Source organism: Leptodactylus fuscus, chromosome 9 (genome assembly GCF_031893055.1).
Source record: "Leptodactylus fuscus isolate aLepFus1 chromosome 9, aLepFus1.hap2, whole genome shotgun sequence".
In the NCBI taxonomy this organism is placed as follows: Eukaryota; Metazoa; Chordata; class Amphibia; order Anura; family Leptodactylidae; genus Leptodactylus; species Leptodactylus fuscus.
The window spans coordinates 71,353,673-71,375,690 of record NC_134273.1 but is presented as its reverse complement, the minus strand read 5'-3'; the positions used below and the strand labels follow the sequence as shown (position 1 = coordinate 71,375,690).

General features: G+C 44.3%; 1 protein-coding gene across 2 annotated transcripts in view; it reads right to left on the bottom strand.

Annotated features, from left to right (window-relative positions):
- Positions 1-2,448, bottom strand: part of ABCD3 (ATP binding cassette subfamily D member 3) — a 38,232-nt gene extending 35,784 nt beyond the window's left edge. For both annotated transcript variants that reach the window (XM_075286562.1, XM_075286561.1), the window contains exon 1: positions 2,327-2,448. In XM_075286562.1, the coding sequence (XP_075142663.1) occupies positions 2,327-2,430 (104 nt within the window). In that variant the 5' untranslated portion in view covers positions 2,431-2,448. The remainder of the gene's footprint in view (positions 1-2,326) is intronic.
- Positions 2,449-22,018: the final 19,570 nt, after the last annotated feature.

Below are 22,018 nucleotides of genomic sequence, written 5' to 3'. Positions count from 1 at the left end.
AAAAATAATTCTAAATCTCTTCCACATGTTAAAAAACTCTGCAGCGGAAATTGAGCTGCATTGTGGAGTGCAAACAATGGATGCCACAAATGGTATAAGCGTGCCTGAATTACCAAGGGGCTGCAGTCAGGGGTAGGGAATAGAGATGAGCGAGTACTTTTCGGATCAGCCGATCCGAACAGCACGCTCGCATAGAAATGAATGGACGTAGCCGGCACGCGGGGGGTTAAGCGGACGGCCGGCATCAAAGCAGAAGTACCAGGTGCATCCATTCATTTCTATGGAGCGTGCCGTTCGGATCAGCTGATCCGAACAGTACTCGCTCATCTCTAGTAGGGAACCTTCGGCTCTCCAGCTGCTGTGAAACTACAACTCCCAGCATGCTCCATTCACTTCCAAGAACAGCACAGCAAGTATGCATGCTGGGAGTTGTAGTTTTGCAACAGCTGGAGAGCCGTACGTTCCCTACCCCTGCTATAGAAGAAAACTGGTGCAGATAGGTTTGCAAAATCCCCTCACTCAGCGTGACAATCTATGCAGCAGATTCTCCATAGTGTTCAACCCATGCACCAATTTACATGCCGATTTTGCCTTATCACGCATGTTGCTACAGAATAGGAGGGAATTGCTTTGCACAAATGATGCTCAACATAGACATAGGCTAAGGGCATCAGATACTAGGCACTGCACTGTAATATACATCTCTGCACTGCACTATATATACATATCTGTACTGCACTGTATTATAAAGGGTGATGTCTGCAGTGTATATCTGCACTGCACTGTATTATAAAGGGTGATGTCTGCAGTGTATATCTGTACATCACTGTATTATAAAGGGTGATGTCTGCAGTGTATATCTGCACTGCACTGTATTATAAAGGGTGATGTCTGCAGTGTATATCTGTACTGCACTGTATTATAAAGGGTGATGTCTGCAGTGTATATCTGTACTGCACTGTATTATAAAGGGTGATGTCTGCAGTGTATATCTGCACTGCACTGTATTATAAAGGGTGATGTCTGCAGTGTATATCTGCACTGCACTGTATTATAAAGGGTGATGTCTGCAGTGTATATCTGCACTGCAGATCAATATCCACTGCAGATTTCCTTTGCAGGGTGAGGATAAAGTCCAAAGAGTTATTTCCATCTTGGCACATCATCACCAAGACAGGAATATCCAGCTGCACGTCAGAACCACCGAGGCAGGCATGACGCAAACAGGCAAGCGGTGCACTCTACATGGTTTCCATAATACCAATAGGAGCTATAGAAACAGTGTAGCACATTTAGATCTGTAACTGTAACGCTAGGAGGATCTCAGCTGTGATACCCGGCACACACTCGCATCTATGGAAGTTGCAGAAACAGAGTAGAGCATCGCTGGTTAGACCCGCTTCACATCTGCATTTGGGAAGTCCGCTCGGGGACCCCCTGAACAGAAACCTATACGCATACAAAAGTGGTTACCTTGGAAAACACGGACTCCACAGACTATAATGGGGTCCGTGTGGTTTCTGCACAAAACATGCCAAGAGAAAAATGCTGCTTGCAGGACTTTTTCCTCTACGTGTTTCATGCAGAAACCGAATGGAAACCGCACGGACCCTGTTAGTTTATGGGGTCTGTGTAGATTCTTAGGTAACCGCTTAGAGGGGGGTCCCCAAGCGGACAATGAACACTGGATGGGGACTGGGCCTTACCTATGACTTGGGGCCAACTATTCCAGTCTTGGCCATGATTTGCCGAAATGGAATAACCCTTTGTGGTAAGGACTAGATGCCAACCTTGGCCTCCTTACAGCGAGCACAGATTGAAGCCTCGACCTGCTTTTATGGCAAGTAATAAAAGTAAATGGCGGGTCAAGAAATCCAACCCCAATAGTTTTCCGTGCCCCCCTTTACGCCGCGGCTTCGGTCCCTCGTGTAAGTGAACGGAGTCGCACCAGAGGAGAACCTTGCGGCGTTATTCACTTACGAATACAAAGTCGCACAACATTCTGACTCTCTCTGGTGACGCAAAATGAGTCGCCGCAACCAAAGTCACTGCGTTTCCCAAATCTGGACAGACAATCTCCCCGCTAAGTGTGAACACTACCTTACAAGACTGACAGATGAGGAGACAAGAAATTAGAGGGGAAGTCATTGACACCAAGTGCAGCAGCAGCAGCCTGAGGAGAACTACAAGTCCCAGCACAGCCAGTGAACAGAGCTGCGCAGCCGTATGGAGCTCAGGTGTCCCAATGACACAGGCCGGCTCCGTCCCCCGGGCTGTCACTCACACTCCCTCCCACCTCACACCTCCCCTTCCCCGCAGGTCTCACCCGTTCGCTCCCCTCCGCTTGCTGAGCAGGTAGAGCAGGATGAGCGCCGCCCCGGCCGCCGAGGAGTTGCGGGCGGTCAGGTACTTGCTGTATACCGGCGCCATGGTCACTATCTGGAGAGGAGGAGGAGGAGGGGCGGCCGGCCAAGGAGCTGCAGCATGCCGGGAACGTCCCGAGACCCCGCCCGCCCACTATGTCATCACCATGGTAACAGCGTGCTGCTTGACTAGGTCAGGTCGGGCGCTGCGGCCTAGTGACCGGCCATTTTGTTGTAGACTCAGATGGAACCAGTTACAGTACAGTACCAGGCTGAGAGCCGTAGTAGAGAGCACAGCTCTGCAGCCCGTGTCACTACACTTCCCAGCATGCTCCCCTATCCTGCTGGGACTTGTAGTATCACTGTACTTGCCATCTTTTGAAACTGACAAGGGGAGATAGGAACATGTCTATAAAGCTGATACTGGAAATAGATGTGCTTTAATAAAATTAAAGGGGTTGTCCAGTTAAGGACACATTCTCCATCAACAGTCCCCGGCATAAGTGTCAGACTACTGGAGGTCTAAGCGACGGGTCCCAGAAATGAGAAACAGAGGGACCAAAAGTCAATGAGGCGTCCGCTACTGCGGAGATTGCATTCCTAGCAATCCCATAGAAGTGAATGGATCGCGAGCACAGGGGCCACTATGAGCAATAATACTGTGTACAGGGGCCACTATGGGGGATAAAACTGTATACAGGGGCCACTATGGGGGATAAAACTGTATACAGGGGCCACTATGGGGGATAAAACTGTATACAGGGGCCACTATGGGGAATAATACTGTGTACAGGGGCCACAATGGGGAATAATACTGTGCACAGGGGCCACTATGAGGAATAATACTGTGTACAGGGGCCACTATGGGGGATAATACTGTGTACAGGGGCCACGACGGCTCCCAGAAATGAGGAAACAAAGGGACCAAAAGTCAATGAGGCGTCCGCTAGTGCGGAGATTGCATTCCTAGCAATCCCATAGAAGTGAATGGATCGCGAGCACAGCGACACTCCATTCACAAGGAGGAAAATGCAGATTTTCGAACCAAAGGACAAGGACTGCGCAGATCCAAAACCAATAAACCATTAATACTTTCATTCCAAAAACAGGATAAATTGGACACACAACACGTTTCGGCGAGTTTAAGTTTAATGCCCCCTCTATTAGCCCCCAGTAAAGGTCCTTCTTCATCTGTCCTACACAGTTTAATGCCCCTTTTATCTGCCCTCAAAGTTTATTGTTCCTCTTCATATGCCCCCCAGTTTAAAGTCCCCCTCATATGCCCCCCAGTTTAATGTCCCCCCTCATATGCCCCCCAGTGTAATGTCCTCCTCATATGCCTCCCCAGTTTGTCTCCCCTCCATCTGTCCCCACAGCTTAGTGTCCCTCTTCTTTTGCCAAAGATTAAAGGGATCCTATCATTAAAACTACATTTTTTCTGCCTACCACGTAGGAATAGCCTTAAGAAAGGATATTCTTCTCCTACCTTTAGATGTCTTCTCCGCACCGCCATTCAGTATATAATCCGTTTTTTTATCGGTATGCAAATGAGTTCTCTCGCAGCACTGGGGGCGGTCCCCAGCGCTCAAACAGCACTGGGAGTGTCCCCAATGCTGTGAGAGAACTCTCCAGCGACACCTCCATCTTCTTCAGGAACAGGTCTTATTCATGTCTTCTTCTGGCGGTGGCTTCAAACTTCTAGGACTCGGGCCTAGGACAAAGCCAACTACACATGCCCGTCAGCCACAAGAAAATGGATGCTTACGCAGTATTGTAAGCAGCCATTTTCTTTTTTTTTAAATGTAGATTGTGAGCCCCACATGGAGCTCACAATGTACATTTTTCCCTATCAGTATGTCTTTTATTGGAATATGGGATGGAAATCCATGCAAACACGGGGAGAACATACAAACTCCTTGCAGATGGTTTTATGCCCTTGGTGGGATTTGAACACCAGGACTCCAGCGCTGCAAGGCTGCAGTGCTAACCACTGAGCCACCGTGTGGCCCCCAGTAGCCATTTTCTTGTGGCCGGCAGGCATGTGCAGTCGGCTGCCCGAGGCCTAGAAGTTTGAAGCCACCGCTGGAAGAAGACGTGAAGAAGACCTGTTCCTGAAGAAGATGGAGGCAGCGCTGGAGAGTTCTCTCGCAGCATTGGGGACGCCACCAGTGCTGTTTGAGCACTGGGGCCCAACCGCAGTGCTGCGAGAGAACTCATTTGGATACTGACAAAAACTGGGATTTCTACTGAATGGCGGCGCAGAGAAGACATCTAAGGGTAGGAGAAGAATAACCTGCAAAGCCCTGCAAGGTTAATATGCTATTTTGTGCTGACGGGTGAAAATTTATTGAACTGCCAGAGAAAACCAAGCATAATACTCATCTATGTCCATCTGGTGATTCCATGAATAGGGAATAAGTATCTTTCATGGAAAAATAGCTTGAGGCTAAGGCCCCATGGGTTCTTCCCGCAGCGCTTTAGACAGAAAGTTTGCAGAGTTTTCCTCCACAAACTTTGTGTTACAATTATATCTATGGGGAAACCGCTGCCGTTTCAGTAGATAGAATTGAAATGCTGCAATTTCCAAAACCGCGCCAGTTTTTACTGCAAAGTGGGCATGAGATTCGCTAGAATCCCATCCATTTTGCACTTACTGTAAAACATCGCGATTTTTCCCACAGCATTTCCACCACAGGCAAGTCACAGCGTTTCTGACCCGTGAGACCCCGTCCTTAGACGGAGGCGTAATGTTATGGAAACGCAGCATTTTTTGTTGCAGATTTTGCTCCATTTTTTGAGCCAAAGTCAGGACTGGCAAGCAGCGATTTTCACTCCAAATTTTTTGCCCTTTTCGTGTGGAAACCAGGCGGACCCCATTATAGCCTATGGTTTGTGCAGGTTTCTGAAGGTAACCGTTTTTGTAAGTGGATTAGGTTTCCGTTCGAGGGGTACCCAAGAGGATCCCTGAACACAGATGTGAACCTAGTCTAAGGCCTTTGGATTAAAAACAGTTTGATTCCTGTTAAAAAAACTCAAATTTGGGATTTATTTTTTTTTGCAGCTTTCCAGAAAACACACTGTTGGATTTCAGTGACAGAAATTCATCAGTGTGTCCACCCCATGCGACCCCAGCATTTATAGCTTTATTTGTGTGTAAGTGATCTGTTAAGACTCTTTTTTCCGCTAAAATGAATGTGTATCTACAATATAACTAGCATATTAATAATACATGTTATTAAGCAAATATTAGCTTTATTACACATAATATTTAGACATATCATTATGAAGATTTTATATTTGGCTGATACGCTGAACAAATATTATTTATACTTGTAACATGTAGCATTTACTATCTCATGATACAATTAGAATAGGATGTTTCCAAGGAGCCACAGGCAGGATTATTTACTCTAGACTTAGGTCGGTAGCACACAAACATTTGCTAGCCGCCGGCCGTGATAATAATTGTACATGGGTGGTCCACAATGGGATATAATACTGTGTGCAAGGGCCACTATTGGGCATAATACTGTGTGCAGGGGCCACTATGCAGCATAATACTGTGTACAGGGGCCACAATGGGGCATAATAGTGTGTGCAGGGGCCGCTATGGGCATAATACTGTGTGCAGGGGCCACTATGCAGCATAATTCTGTGTACAGGGGCCACAATGGGGCATAATACTGTGTGCAGGGGCCACTATGCAGCATAATACTGTGTACAGGGGCCACTATGGGGGATAATACTGTGTGCAGGGGCCACTATGGGGGATAATACTGTGTACAGGGGCCACAATGGGGCATAATACTGTGTGCAGGGGCTACTATTGGGCATAATACTGTGTGCAGGGGCCACTATGGGACATAATACTGTGTGCAGGGGCCACTATGGGGGATAATAGTGTGTGCAAGGGCCACTATGGGGAATAATAGTGTGTGCAGGGGGGGTTAATTATTCTAGAGTTCCCTCTATTTTTTCCCCAAATTAAGCACTGGGCACAAGCGATTCAAAGATGGCATTTTCAAGCCCCCTTGGGGGGCTAAAGAGATGTGAAAGAAAACTAAAATGGCGGTGCTGCATTTTTGTTTCAGTGCTGCCTCATGCTGATATATATATATATATATATATATATATATATATATATATATATATATATATATATATATATATATTGCTTCCCAGAACATGGTACAGAATAATAAATGGTACCATCCTGAAGTACAACTTGTCACGTAAAAATCAAACCCTTATTTGACCACATAAATGGAAAAATTAGGAAGTTATGATCTTTGTAAAGAAGGGAGAAAAAAATGAAAACAGAAAAATAAAAAAACGTCTGCATCACGTAAGGGTTAAATCCCTTACCAACATCGTTGCTCTTTTGGTTCCCATCTGTCTTTATTTATCAGAGAAGCTGGCCATAAAGCAGGATACTTGTAGTGCTCTGTACAAGCCGCTGATAAGTGGTACAGGCAGCCTGGGTGGGGTTAGATCTGGGTTTTATAACTCAAGAAGACCAGGACTGGAACATACTGTACTCAGGTAGTACAAGGGACTGCACTTGTTTTCACCTGTCTATTAGGTAGAAAGGGCATAGTCCTTTTATTACTTGGCTACACCACTATGCCATCTAGTGGCCAAAAAGGCAAAATAGCCATTATTATAAACCAAAGCAGCTTATCCGTATGTCTTCTCTTAAACAGTAATAACTGAGATAGGAATATGGGGCTCTAAATTGCGTCCAATGGGCGGGAAAGTTTTGGAAACAAATGAATACACCTGTGCTACACTGTTTCTGTAACTACCTTAGAAGTAATAGGAGTAATAGAAACAGTGTAGTACAGAAATTTGATTTGATAAAGTATCACATAACCTTCTTATTGAAAAAATGATTAAGTATGGCTTTGACAAAAAATCAGTTAGGTGGATTCACAACTAGCTTAATGATCGGGCACAACGAGTAATACTAAATGGCTACACATCGAACTGGAAGAAAGTCAAAAGCGGGGTGCCGCAGGGCTCCGTTCTGGGCCCAGTACTTTTTAATATCTTTATAAATGATCTGGACGATGGAATTATTGGGGAACTCATAAAATTTGCAGATGATACGAAGATAGGAGGAATAGCCAACACTAGAGAGGAGAGAGAGTGTATTCAAAAGGACTTAGACACACTGGAACAATGGGCTGAGGCCAACAAAATGGTATTTAACAGGGACAAATGCAAAGTTCTACATCTGGGTAACAGAAATGTAAAAAAACATATATAGTATGGGAGGAATAGAACTAAGTGATAGCATAGGGGAAAAGGACTTGGGCATAATAGTAGATCAAAAATTCAACATGAGCCAACAGTGCGGTGCTGCTGCAAAAAAGGCTAATAAAATTCTGGGATGTATTAAGACAAGCATTGAATCTAGATCAAGAGAGGTCATTATTCCGCTGTACTCTTCCCTGGTCAGACCACACCTGGAATACTGTGTACAGTTCTGGGCGCCTCAATTCAAAAAAGACATCGATATATTGGAGCAAGTCCAGAGAAGAGCAACCAAAATGGTGGAAGGTCTGCAAACCATGTCCTATGAGGAGCGGCTAAAAGAACTGGGATTGTTTAGTTTGCAGACGAGAAGGCTGAGGGGAGATTTAATAGCAGTCTACAAATATCTGAAAGGTAGCCACAGTGCAGAGGGATCTACCCTATTCTCATTAGCACAAGGAAGTACAAGAAGCAATGGGATGAAACTAAAGGGAAAGAGATACAGATTAGACATTAGGTAAAACTTTCTGACAGTGAGGGTAGTGAGAGAGTGGAATAGGCTGCCACGGGAGGTGGTGGGCGCTCCATCAATGGAAATCTTCAAGCGGAATCTGGATAAACATATAGCTGGGATGATTTAGGAAAACCTGCACTCGCAGGGGGTTGGACCCGATGGCCCTTGAGGTCCCTTCCAACTCTACCATAAGATAAGATAAGAAAACTTTCCATACTTCAGCGTAAGTGCTATTGTTTACCTCTATGGGACTTATGGAAACAGCACAGAACATCCACCTTCAGCTGTTTCTTTAACTTCCGACCACCTCAGGTAACTGGAGACTCCGGTATTCTCATCTCAGGTATGAAAAACTAAGCTAAGAATAGCCCTTTAATATGTACAATTACTAGATTTGCTTAAAGGGATTCTATCATTGGGAAACCCATTTCTCACTAACACCTCTTTGGAATATCCTTTAGCAAGGCTATTCTTCTCCTACCTTTATATTCTTGATCTGCGCCACCATTTTGGAGAATTTTCATTTTTCTTCTTTATTCAAATGAGTCTTTAGAAAGCACAGGGGGGCGTCCCCTGTGCTTAAAGAAGATGCTCTTCCAAAAATTCAGCGCCGCCTCTCTCTCCTTGTGCCGACGCCTCTCCTCAGCGTCAGCACACGTCTCTGTTCAGGATTCAAATCCCACGCATGCTCACTCGGCTCTGCCTGCACTGTTGGCATGTCAGGAATGCCCTTCTGACAGTGGGTAGACATTGGTGCCGTTATAACTGTAAGGATATCTCTAGTCCCAGGGCACATAACGGGAAAGTGGACAGTGCGCTGAATTCAGTGCATTGTCAGCTGTCTAGCGGTATATAAAACCCGCATTTGCCTGAGGACATGAAAGGTTATATAGATATAGTATCTGATGTTCTAGTCCTTAGGAACATCTCCATACATACATTTGTAATGATGGATGGTGCACAGTATATGCCATGATAATTTCATGGTGCCACACCTGTTGTTTGCTTGCCCTTCCCCTTCTCTCTTTGAGCAGGTGACACAGGCCAGCATGTCGTCACTCATCACTTCCCTGCATAGTCACGTGTTAGTCATGTTGACACTTGTCACAAGGAGGTGTCACTTTACTACTGTGGCAGTGCCTTCCGAAGGGAGCCAGGCTTCTCCCCTCTTCAATTCCTAAGGGGGTAGCAATCACAGAACGGGGAGGGATTCTTCCAGTATTACAGAGAGAATTACCATCTCTGCACACACTATTACTATATCTTTCTTCCATAAGGGTGCATTCACACGGAGGAAAATGGCGCAGAATTTGGTGTGGAATCCACGTCAGATTCAGTGCTGAAAAAAAGCCTCCCTTTGACTTCAATGAGTTCCTTAGTAGAAAAAGGAACGTCACTTGCGGACGTCTCGGTTCCTTTCCTTAGGCCGCTGAGGCTGCTGATTGGCTTCAGCGGTCATGTGCGGCGGGGACTTTCACCAGAAAAACCACAGGGACTGGACAGCGGCCTGGGACACCAGAGACAGGTGAGTATGGTTTTTTTTGTTATTCTTCACCTTGACCGGCCTCCTGCCCCAATACTAAAATATAGGTAGATAACCCCTTTAAAGGGTGCTGCTCCACTGGAATTTCCTTTCACAATATAGACTTTGCTTTTGCCATGAGAGATTATTTATTATGATTACTAAAAATCTAATATAGATGCAGATCAAATAATATGCAGAGTGAATGTATATTACATTACACAGGTTTGTATAGAACACTTACCATACTTCTAGAGAATACAGTGTTATGTTTGTGTTTACATAGCGAGATAAAACACACTGTCCAAGCCTTTATCAGCAAACTGCAATTAGTTGACCCGATTGTCCTCACGCAGAGCTGTACATACCAGTGAGAGCACTCAGCCCCCCAGAGAGCAGTGACTCACGTTATCCATCCTGCTTATCACATAGGCCATGCTCCATGAAAACAATGTGTGAACAATGGGAGGAATAATTTCACATAGCAGGCAAACAAAGCAATGTATTTAGAAACACTCTAGAATTTACACAAGCTAGTAGTATAGATAGGATCCTTGGGATGGGAATACCCCTTTATGCTCTGTAATGTCAGAAGGGGGGTGTCAGGCAGGGGGTGTGATTCAGAGCTCCAATTACAGGCAGCCAGTGTCAGAGTTCAGAATCACACCACTTGTCCGCTCCTGCCTAACACCGCCTTCCTGACAATACAGAGCCTAAATAACATGTGAAGCACCAAAAGTAACAGCATTGACTGCTCGGGAATGGTAATACTAATTGTACCAGAATCAGTGGACAGGTCCCTGGTCGTATAAGCTAAGAGGGTCTACCATAGCCCTAAGGAAATAAGTATATCCGGTCTGAAAATAGGTTTTAAAATATAACATCATAGCTAAAGCAACTTGTCTGGCATAATTTCTAAATGTTAGTTATTCACATGTGTGTTGGAGGCTAAATGTATAAAATGACATACCGATTATCAACATCAGAGGGCGATGTTGTTCTGTAAGATAAATGCCAGCACTATAATGTGTTTTACTGTCTACAGTACACTAAGCAGCTTTTAACGATTATTACTTTTATAATTATCTTCATCTATCTAGTACAATAAAAACACATAATAATATGTTTCAGGTCACGATAAACAGGTATTCTGATGACAGACTTTTCTAAAATTAGCTGGCAGCCTATGGTGAGAAGGACTGGGTGCTTGTTTTTGAGGCTCTAGGTCTGCAATGGAATTTGGTCAACTGTATGTTGCAGTAGTATCGGAGGAATACTGCAAAACTTAAAGGGGCATTGTGCTTATAACAAATTATCACTGGGGTCCAACCACTGGGACCACTCTAATAATCTAATTGGGGATCCAGCGTCCCATCATCTGCAAGATCTGCCAAGAGGAGTTAAATGGAATGGAAGTTGAGCTTATGCATGTAAAAGACCACCGCAAAATGGCACAGTCGGCTGTTCTGTCGGCCATTTTGCACTGGTCTTGTGTAAGAAGAGGAGTGAAAAGAGAGCAGAAGACAAAGGCGTGAGGCAACACAGTGTCTCAGTGGTTAGTACTGCAGCCTTGCAGTGCTGGAGTCCTGGGTTCAAATCCCACCAGGAACAACATCTGCAACGAGTTTGTATGTTCTTTCCGAGTTTGCGTGGATTTCCGCCAATTCTAGAAAGACATACTGATAGGAAAAAAAAAAAAAGAGGTGGCGCTGGATTGAATGTTCCCCCTGTGTTCCAAGCACCCACGCATCATAACTTCTTGCTGCCCCATAGGCATCCGACGTTGTGCTATATGCCAACTGCGCATGTTCTGCTGCCATTCTACTGTGATCTGTCACATGAGCGTGTAACAGACCAGCGGAGTATGTGCAGTTGGCTTATAGCGCAGCATCAGATGCCTATGTTATACGCTGACTGTGCATGCTCCGCCGCCAATTTTGCGATGGTCTGTTACATGATCATGTAACAGACCATCGCAAAATGGCAGCATAGCATGCGCAGTCGGCGTATAGCGCAGCGTTAGATGCCTACGCAAGGCAGAACATCAGGAGAACATGAAGAGGGGCATGAACAGAATTAACTAAGGGGTGGCAAGAGGTTATGACACGGGGGTGCTTAGAGCACAGAGAGAACACCCCCTGTGCTCTATGAGCGTAATTTAGTTATTGCAATAAACAGATTGTTTACAGGGAGAAGAAGAGAATGGAAGGTAGGAGTAGAATGGCCTTTTTAATGTGTGCCATTAATTCAAAAGGTGATTTTTCTAATGACAGACTCCCTTTAACATGTGAACTTCATTTCTCCATGTTATATAATCTATGCTATATCGCTTTCTTCTAACTCAAGTGTGCTTATGATTCGAGGACAACTGATGCCCAGTGCATTGAGTTTGCCCTTTGGCATTACACCACAAGCTCATTTCTATGTAGATAGATCCCCAATCTACTGTTCGCTCCATTCCACAAGGCTAAAAGTTGACAACACCGGCTACTGTATATCCCACAGAGCAGGGAAAGTTGCTGACAAGCCACTGGCCACAGTATCCCTTTCATATATTAGCCCAAACAGTTAAAACACAATCCAGCTTATTGCATTTCAAACGCCAGCTCCATTTTGTATGGCGGCAGCATTGAAACTAATTCTTCCTTTTCTAAGGGGTTTATAGCACAGCTGAAACTCAATGCCATACAGAAGGCATGAGGCTAGTCCTGAATCTGTAGCTGCTGAATTGTACAAAAATAAGGGCCTGGGTGTATTTGTTTCGTTGAATCTGCTGATGCATCACACGGCAGCCTACAACAGGGGCTTTGCAGCACGGACAATGCTATAATCCCTTTCTAATATTAATCAAAGTGATGGAGTGTTTATGTATGTGCCAGAGGGGCCGGCGATCACTGTTTACAGGCTTATCGGGCAAGTTAGAGTTAAATGGCCAAGGGAAGAAAGTGTGAAAGCAGAAACCATGGAGCAGAAATCTACTGTATGTGTCATTTCTCTGGAGTATAATTAACGCTAGGTTACACCGGGTAATGACAAATACACAGGGATATTGTCTCCAAACAAGTAAATATTTCATGCACATTGAGCTCCTACCCATAAAATACACTGTAGAATAAAGCCTATACAGCGGAGGATTCCCTGACACTATTAGAATAGGTTCACATCATGTTTTTACTATACTGCTCATGCATCCAATAAAAAAAATGGTAAAAAATTATTGCAAGTGGACACCATGGAAAGGGCATCCGTTTACAATAGACTTCATGGTTTAAAAAAACATACCCGTCTTTGCCTGTTTTTTTGCAGGACAGAACATTTTCTCGTCCTATAAAAAAAAAAAAAAAAAAAAAACTCAGACATACTTTTTTTAATTGAAGTCCATATAAAACCGATATGATCCCAGCCTAAAGTCTATGGAGCAGTCAGAAAGGTTTGTACAAGAAGAGTGGGGTACGGCTACATGAAGCGCCGTTAGAAGGATCCTTGGGGTCTGAATGTAGCATGGTGCAGCAAAAACACTGCTGGGGTGTAATAAAGGGGAGATCTGAACTGGAAAATAGGGGGCAAGACTGATATACTAAATGATATGATAAGTCTGAACTAGCAGCAGAATACATTAGACATGGGGATGTTATAGACCCATGATGGTACTGAGGAGTAACTATAAATAGAACAGAGTGTACTGGCCCTGGACCTTGACTGGGCTAAAAGGTCCCTCCGCCACATAAAATATGCAATTATTCTGAATGGCACATGGTATATAGGGGCCCCATAGCAGATTTTGCACTGGGACCCAGGAGCATGCGTGACATGGCTTCTGTTAATAAGCACTAGTTCCTTTCAGTTCTCTAACAATTGACTAGTATATAGTGTACCCTGATTGTAATATCTTATATACAGCAGAAATGTGCCAGTGCTCGTCTTTAGGATTGCGGATTCTTCCATTGTTGGTGATGAGTAAACTGGAAACCATGTGTAAGGAGGCCATGATATCCTGTAAGCATACATGGCCATTCCATAGCGGTCTATATATACTGGATGTGTAATGGCTGAAACCCACTGACCATCTAATGTGTATGGGCGCTTCCCAGTGTCACCTGCCCCATCCTTTTGTTGTCACAGATATAAGCTGTTGCCAGAGAGGTGTCTCCTTGTCTGAGCCAAGCATTCATGGGTATAGGAAAGTCACCTGGGATAGCCGTTGGCCAAATGAGTAGCAAGGTGCGGTGAGATAGCCATGGGCAGAACACTGGTTTGACCGATAGCTATCTCCCCCGACATACTCATACACATGCAAGTTTGCTTCGGCTGAACCGTGTACATGTCTTGTACAAGGAGATGGAAGAAAGTCACTGGTAGATACCACTGGCAATGTCTTATCTCTAGAGTTGAGCCGATCTTGACTTTTCAGGATCAATTTTGAAATCCGATTTCCGATCATTTTTCATTCAACCCGATCTCGATCCCAATTCTGATCCCAATGCAAGTCAATGGGATTTTTTACTAATCGGAGATCGGATCTTAAAAACAATCCTATTCACTATTCCAGCATGGAATCTAACAATTGAATGCTTTATTTGTTAGAATCCACGCTGTGTAGTGATTTTTTTAAATCACTAAGCAGCCAGAGGATTTTTTTTTATCCTCTGGCTACTTAGTCCCCCCTGGTGTCCACTTACCTGCAGAGATGGCTGGTCCGGTGCCCGGTGTTCTCGTTCTTCTTCGCCTCGCTGCCCCCGCCTCCCAGGTTAGGAGAGTATGGGCGGGTACTGGGAGGGGAGACGTCACGTCTCCCCGCCCTGTACCCGCCCACACTCTCCTAAGCCACAAGCCCCGCCTTCTTCCTAGCTCTTTAACACTAACCTGGGAGGCAGGGGGCAGCGAGGCGAAGAAGAACGAGAACACCGGGCACCAGACCAGCCATCTCTGCAAGTAAGTAGCTACTAGAGATGTTAGATAGTCTCCCATTAGAATGAATGGATGCAGCCGGGGCGCAGGGGGTTAAGGCTGTGTGCCAGCTGCTTCCATTCATTCCTATGGAACCGCAGCGGAGCCTTCACACTGAGTATACACTCCGCTCAGAATAAGCGGAGCGTATACTCAGTGTGAAGGCTAATATTGTTAGCTTTTCCCACAATGCTTGGTCAGTAGCAAAGCATTATGGGATGGGATATAAACACCGATCTCGATCCCACCTAAAAAGATCGTGTTCGGAATTCCGATCGCGATCATGAAATTTTCTCGATCACCGATCGGAATCTGATCTTTTCCAAACACGATCACTCATGCCTACTTATCTCCCAAAGGACAAAAGGATCAATTGATATCCAATCGCCTGATCATAATTTCCCCAACATCTGCTCTCCAGTTATAAGTAGGTAATTGAAATTGGTGACTTAAGTTGATCGACATCTAAAGTGTATGGGTATGTCATAGATTGCAGCCAATCTATCAATAATAATAATAATCCAGCAGTACAAATACCTATTAAAGTACCTGCCATATTATTCCCTGATCTTTTACTACACTGAAACATGTCTCTCACCACCATCCGCCTGATCCTAAATTATCCCGTGTTACATAATTACAGTATATAGTAATTAATAGGTGAAGAGTAATTCTATAAAATTATGTCACACAAGGCTTTAATCTCCCCATGAGTCACATTAGCAGCATTTTTATACTGTCTAGAGCTATATTACATACATCGCCTGGCAGTGTTAGAGTTAAAGAGATGGATATTTACTCATTAGCAAGAGATAATGGGATTTATTTTATTAGGTCGTAACAACAAACCTAATGATTTATTATCTTATAGTAGTCACAAATGAAGCCTTCACCTGTCAGCGCACCACACATTATAATTATTACTTTTGTCATCTGCCTAGTCATTGTTAATACCATATACTGCCCAATAATTAAAGGGTTATAGAATATAATATTTGGCCTCTATCCATTGGTCTGACCACTGAAACCCTATCAGCAGGGGCGTAACTTGAGGGGGTGCAAAGGGTCACATCAGGGCCCAGGAGCCTTAGGGGGCCCATAAGCACTGACATTAAACATCTTAGCACCCGAGAACACGATCCTGCGATGCCTCTATCTTTGGCTGGATCCTCCCCTTCTCTGTTATCTTCCTTCTGCGTCACCTCCGACGCCTGCGCAGTTGAGACCCAGCAGAGCCGAGTGCGAATGCCGGCTGGCGGACATTTTTGGGAGGCCGCTCCTGCATTGAACTACAAGAGCTAGAGCGGCCTCCCAAAAATGGCCGCCGGCCAGCACGCACAGTCTACTAGTGTCTCACTGGCAGAGCGAACTGCGCAGGCGTCGGAGGTGACGCAAGAGGAAGACGACAGAGAAGAGGATGATCCAGCCGAAGATAGAGGCGTCACAGGATCGTGTTCTTGAGCAGCAGTGGGGACGCCCCCCATCGCATTTTCAGCGCTGGGGCCCGCCCCCATCGCTGTCAGAGAACTAATTTGCATACCGGTAAAAATCGGTATTTCTAAGGAACGGCGCGGCGGATATCACATCTAAAGGTAAGAGACGAATAGCCTTTCTAAAGGCTATTCCGACGTCTTATCCACAAAAAAAAGAGGTTTTAATGGTAGAATCCCTTTAAGCTATCTCTGATGTTCCCATTGAAGTGAACGGGAGATTGTATTCATCCCATCCACCAGGTGACAAACCAATATTCAGCCTGACTGATCCACGAATAGGTAGGGGTCTTAGTGATCAGACCCCCAATCAGATATTTTTCTTCTTTCTTAAGGGGTTGGATATTTTTTGTGGCATTTAAAGGGACACTAAAGTTAAAATATAACTTGGAGCTGACATTTTACAAAAAATATCTTATTAAAGAGATTTTCCCATCTCAGCAGTTTATCACTTATTGACAGGGTCAAGGAATGGGGGGAAAGGTGTTCTCTCCCCAGTCTGTCCAAATTGGTGGTCACAAAGATATGCACCTGATCCACATCATTTTAATTATATGGGCCAGGGGTAATCTCTGGTGGTCCCATTGGAATGAAAAAAAATTGGGGTGTGGTTGTCTAACCAACACTTCATTCAGACTGGGGAGAAAAACGCCCCATTGTTGTTATGAGTGGGAGTCCCAGCAGTTGGAGCCCCGACAATCCTTTGGCTATGGGATACATTGCTATGGTGGAAAAAAAAAAACCCTTACATTAGGGTAAGATGACATACTCTGCTGTTTTTGTGTCATTGAAGTTAACTTGGCAATGTTTTTAGTTCTTCTGTTTTTCAGTTCTGTCTGTAATGTTAGAAATGTTCTGCAGTGTTATGCCCTGATGTACCGATGTGTGTGTATTCAGGGCAGATCTGGTATATCAGAGATTTTGTAATCTGACAAGGCAAAAAGAGAGCAAAGGTGACCTCCTATAATGGTGCAAGGTTTAAAGCGTACTTGCTAACATTCTCAGGCAACCGTCAGGTAGAATAGTGCACAAAGTGTGTAGCAAAATGGGGATGGAGGAATGACCATAACCCCCACGTAGTGTTGGACTACCCCACCAGAGTACCAAGGGGTCCTCCGATAGGGCCAGGCTATAACAAAATAATAGTCCAGAAGAAGACACAATTTGAAGGGTACTATGGTCTTTTCCTAGGGGTTCTTGGAGGATGGGCTGTAGACAGTGGCATAACTAAGGTTTTGTGGGCCCTGGTGCAAACTTTTTTCCAGGGCCCCCTAACAAGAGTGAATTCTTGATAGTGATGATTATGGGTGCTACAGTGATATCTCAGATACTTGAAAGGGGTACAGCTTTAGTACACACAACTGCAGTTATCGAGAATATGGTGAGTGAGCAGCATCCGGCATGTAAACAGTAATGGGACAGTATAATATCTACTCTACAGTGGCCTCCACACAGTATTATATACTCCACAGTGGCCCCCACACAGTATTATATACTCCACAGTGGCCCCCACACAGTATTATATACTCCACAGTGGCCTCCACACAGTATTATTTACTCCGCAATGGAACCTACACAGTATTATGTTCTCCATAGTGGCCCCCACACAGTATTATATGATACACAGTGGCCCCCACACAGTATTATATGCACCACAGTGGCCCACATACAGTATTATATGCTCCATAGTGGCCCCCACACAGTGTTATATGATCCATAGTAGCCCCAAACAGTATTACAGTGGCTCATAGTGGACGCCATTATACCAGCGTCCATTATACCATGTGACCGCTAGGGCCCAATCACAGGCCCCAGCAGTGAGGCCTGGTACATGTCACAACCGTCACTGGCCAGAAGAGCCCTGGAGAGGATGCTGAGCCCAGGAGAGGTGAGTATAACTATTATTTTTTATTTTGTGTCCCCTCCCCTGGGCTGGCATGTATAGTCTTTCCATAAGCAATAGGTATAGCGGTCAGGGAGCTAGGCTTTCTCCGACCACTATCATGATGGTCCAGGGTCCCCAGGCATTTACAGCTAGCCACGGGCCCCGTATCTCTCTGGTTGCACCTCCTGCGACTGTGATCGTTACACCTCTGGCTGTAGAATCATTTTATCTGGTGGGCCCAAAGAACCTCAGCCTGACACTGATGCCATGCCCTGTTTCGTTGGCACAGAAATATTAACATGCCAACCAACCGCTTTTATTTCATACGATAAACACATAATCATGCAATTGTTATGTATAGACTGACAGCCTAGCGGAGGCAGGTGTATTACGCCAGTTTCAGGAGCGTTGTCAGCTCTTTCTGGACTGTGGGAGTTCTGGCAAGTATTCTTTTCAGTATGACCCATATGGTTGTGTTCTTAAAGGGGCTCTATCAGCAAAATGATGCTGTATGAGCCCCACATATGTGTGAATAGCCTGTAAAAAGGCTTTAAAAAGACTATTCAGGCACCGCAAATGTTATTTTAAACCTCCCCCCGTTTTAAAATAAAACCATAAAAACATATTTGTAAATCATACCTTATCGTGCACGGTGGGCGGTCCTCCGCGGTCTGACGTCATCTTGCTGTCATGCCTTCCTCTTCTTTCTTCTTCCAGCGACGCCATCCTGTCCTCGCTCTTCCCCGCCTTCATCTTCTTTTCTTCCGGAATGAAGAAGTTCACGAGTGTACTGCGCATTCGCAGTACACTCGCATAGTTCTAAGGGGTACTTAGAACTACAACAAAAATGGTGCCGGCGCATGCGCAGTAGCTCTCCGGAGGGAGCGATACTTTGAACGCGCAGGATTTGAACACAACCCGCCAGAAGAACAGAAGATGAAGGCGGAGAAGAGCCAGGACAGGAGGACGTCGCTGGAAGAAGAAAGAAGAGGAAGGCGTGGCAGCAAGATGACGTCAGACCTTGGAGGACCGCCCACCGTGCACAATAAGGTATGATTTACAAATATGTTTTTATGGTTTCATTTTAAAATGGGGGGGGGGGGGTTAATATAACATTAGCTGTGCCTGAATAGCCTTTTTAAAGGTTATTCATGCATATGTGGGGCTCATACAGCATAATTTTGCTGATAGAGCCCCTTTAATTTTACATTACATAGCAGAGTGATGTATTCACGCCTGAATGATGGATTAGCACCGTAATAAAATATTGACTAGTGACCTCCGCTGACCTCCACCCCACAGTCCGGACCTATTATCCCGCTTCTTCCCACACTAGACCCTATGGCAATAAATTCACTTGCTTGCCTGTTACTTCCATTCTTACCCAGGTTTTCTCACATTTACACGCCTGCTCTAGGTGATTCTCACCTTACTCATCTGTTTGTTCTGTGCTGTCCGCACCGATGACAATGACTAGCTGGAACTCTATATCTACGTACTTTACGTCATCGCAACCATAAAGGAAGTGAATAGGAAGAGTACAATAATGACAACTCAAGTGATTTTTTTTTTTCCCACAATTGTACTGTGTTGAATACATCCACATAAAAGTGAGAGTTTATTCTATACCAGGGAATAGTTGAATGTTTTGTGAAATATCATAAACAGTGCCACTCTTGTCTATGGGTGGTGTCTGGTACTGCAGCTCAGCCTCATTCAATTTGAAATTGCAGTCTGAAGGACGCTTCTCCTAATACCCTGCCTGCACCTCATTTTCAGAAAACCTGGTTTGCTTTGTGGCTTCTATTTATTGACTTCTTATGGAGTCCGTCATGGTTTCATAGTTTTGATGGTGAGAATGGTGCTACATGGCAAGAATATATACTATTCTCAAAAAGAGGTGCAAATAACAGCTACAACTTGTCCCCCGCCCCCCTTAGACAAGCCCTCATAAAGCTACACCAATGGGAACATATAAAAAAGTATAGTCACAGAATGTGATGACACAAAAAATTATTTTGAATAAAAAAGTTTTTTTTTATTATAGAAAAGTAGTACATTGGGGGAAAAGTAAAGATACTTGGTAGTGTTGTAATCATAACAACTTATATAATAAAGGTAATAATAAGTCATCACTAATGCAATGGGGCAGATTTACTACTGGCTGCATGCCAAAAGTGGTGTAACAATTGGTATACAGTGATGTCATAGTCAAGGTATTACGAACGATCACAGTGATGTCACAGTAGAGGGATAATGCACACAGTGATGTCACAGTACAGGGATAATACACACAGTGATGTCACAGTACAGGGATAATACACACAGTGATGTCACAGTACAGGGGTAATACACACAGTGATGTCACAGTACAGGATAATACACACAGTGATGTCACAGTACAGGATAATACACACAGTGATGTCACAGTACAGGGATAATACACACAGTGATGTCACAGTACAGAGATAATACACACAGTGATGTCACAGTACAGGATAATACACACAGTGATGTCACAGTACAGGATAATACACACAGTGATGTCACAGTACAGGGATAATACACACAGTGATGTCACAGTACAGGGATAATACACACAGTGATGTCACAGTACAGGGATAATACACACAGTGATGTCACAGTACAGGATAATACACACAGTGATGTCACAGTACAGGATAATACACACAGTGATGTCACAGTACAGGATAATACACACAGTGATGTCACAGTACAGGGATAATACACACAGTGATGTCACAGTACAGGGATAATACACACAGTGATGTCACAGTACAGGGATAATACACACAGTGATGTCACAGTACAGGGATAATACACACAGTGATGTCAAAGTACAGGGATAATACACACAGTGATGTCACAGTACAGGATAATACACACAGTGATGTCACAGTACAGGATAATACACACAGTGATGTCACAGTACAGGGATAATACAGACAGTGATGTCACAGTACAGGATAATACACACAGTGATGTCACAGTACAGGATAATACACACAGTGATGTCACAGTACAGGGATAATACACACAGTGATGTCACAGTACAGGGATAATACACACAGTGATGTCACAGTACATAGATAATACACACAGTGATGTCACAGTACAGGGATAATACACACAGTGATGTCACAGTACAGGGATAATACACACAGTGATGTCACAGTACAGGGATAATACACACAGTGAAGTCACAGTAGAGGGATAATACACACAGTGATGTCACATGACAGGGATAATACACACAGTGATGTCATAGTACAGGGATAATACACACAGTGATGTCACAGTACAGAGATAATACACACAGTGATGTCACAGTACAGGGATAACACACACAGTGATGTCACAGTACAGAGATAATACACACAGTCATGTCACAGTACAGGGATAATACACACAGTGATGTCACAGTACAGGGATAATACACACAGTGATGTCACAGTACAGGGATAATACACACAGTGATGTCACAGTACAGGGGTAATACACACAGTGATGTCACAGTACAGGATAATACACACAGTGATGTCACAGTACAGGATAATACACACAGTGATGTCACAGTACAGAGATAATACACACAGTGATGTCACAGTACAGGGATAATACACACAGTGATGTCACAGTACAGGATAATACACACAGTGATGTCACAGTACAGGATAATACACACAGTGATGTCACAGTACAGGATAATACACACAGTGATGTCACAGTACAGGGATAATACACACAGTGATGTCACAGTACAGGGATAATACACACAGTGATGTCACAGTACAGGGATAATACACACAGTGATGTCACAGTACAGGGATAATACACACAGTGATGTCACAGTACAGGATAATACACACAGTGATGTCACAGTACAGGGATAATACAGACAGTGATGTCATAGTACAGGGATAATACACACAGTGATGTCACAGTACAGAGATAATACACACAGTGATGTCACAGTACAGGGATAATACACACAGTGATGTCACAGTACAGGATAATACA